General features: G+C 61.1%; 1 protein-coding gene across 1 annotated transcript in view; it reads left to right on the top strand.

The window, feature by feature from the left end:
- The window catches only part of LYPD8 (LY6/PLAUR domain containing 8), an 8,367-nt gene extending 7,614 nt beyond the window's left edge, over window positions 1-753 (top strand). Inside the window, exon 6 of the mRNA XM_006147472.1 lies at window positions 437-753. Within this exon, the coding sequence (XP_006147534.1) occupies window positions 437-753 (317 nt within the window). The remainder of the gene's footprint in view (window positions 1-436) is intronic.
- The last annotated feature ends 393 nt before the right edge of the window (window positions 754-1,146 follow it).

The raw sequence follows: 1,146 nt of genomic DNA, 5'->3' as shown, positions 1-1,146 counted from the left end.
ACGTCCACGTCCACGGCCACTCTACATCCACGGCCACGGCCACTCTACATCCACAGCCACGGCCACTCTATGTCCATGACCATGGCCACTCTAGGTCCACGTCGGCCACTTCTCCTTGTCTCTAGGGAACTTGAGCAGGTCCCTCAGGCCCAGAGAGAGGAGCTGCTCTCTGCCCTCCCTGCCTTTCTCTGCCAGCTGGGCCAGAGAAGCGAGTCTGGGGTCTGGTGTGGCTCTCACTTTTGAGGGCCTTGGTGTCCTCCAGGGTCAGGTAGAGAAGGAGGTGTGGGCCTTGGCCCTGGCCTCTCTGCCGTTACCACACAAAGTCGAGTCCTGGGCTGTCTCCTCTTGTGCAGACTCGGGAGGCCAGTGTCTGCCTGCTGAGCCAGCAGGCGGCCAAGGGCAGGCAGGATCCTGACTTCCTCCTCTGTGCTCACAGACACCCAGTCCACGAGGCTCGTGTTGAGAGGCTGTTCCAATGTCAGCAACGCCACCTGCCAGCTCCTGTCTGCCGGAAACCAGACGGTGGGAGGAGTCATCTTCCAGAAGTTTGAGTGCACGGACACCACTCCATCACCAGCCACAACACCAACCATGCCACCAAACACAACACCAACCATGACACCATCCACACCACCAACCATGACACCAACCATGCCACCAACCATGCCACCAACCACGCCTGACGCAGGCTCCAAAACTGTGCCCGCCTCCTGGGCCGTCTTCAGCCTCCTCCTGCTGTGGCTGCTGTTCTGAGCCCCGGGCCTGTGCCTGCCTCTCCCCACAGATGGCCCTGCTCCTGACCCCACCTCTCCTCACGTATCTGCTCTGTCAGTGGCCTCACAGCCCCAGGCCAGGCCCATAGTGGGTCACTCTCCCTCATTAAAGTGTGGGTCCTCACCATGGCTAAAGCTGTCCTGCATGCTCTGTGCTGGGTGTACCTGGGGCTGCCGTCCAGTGCCACCTCTGTGTCTGCCTGTGAAACGGGCCTGCCGGTCTCTGCGTTCTGAGGACATGCCCATGCCCTGACCCCCTTGCTTCTGAGGAGCTGACCCTTTGACCTTACTGGCATCTTCTGCTTGCAGCCCTGCCCCTGCACCTCCAGGGATCCCCATGCCCCCATGCTGCTGCCCCAACACTCGCACAGAA

This window comes from Tupaia chinensis, unplaced genomic scaffold (assembly GCF_000334495.1).
Source record: "Tupaia chinensis unplaced genomic scaffold, TupChi_1.0 Scaffold000214_1, whole genome shotgun sequence".
NCBI lineage: Eukaryota > Metazoa > Chordata > Mammalia > Scandentia > Tupaiidae > Tupaia > Tupaia belangeri.
Note: the sequence above shows the minus strand (reverse complement) of the source record. Positions and strands in the feature narration are given on the sequence as shown.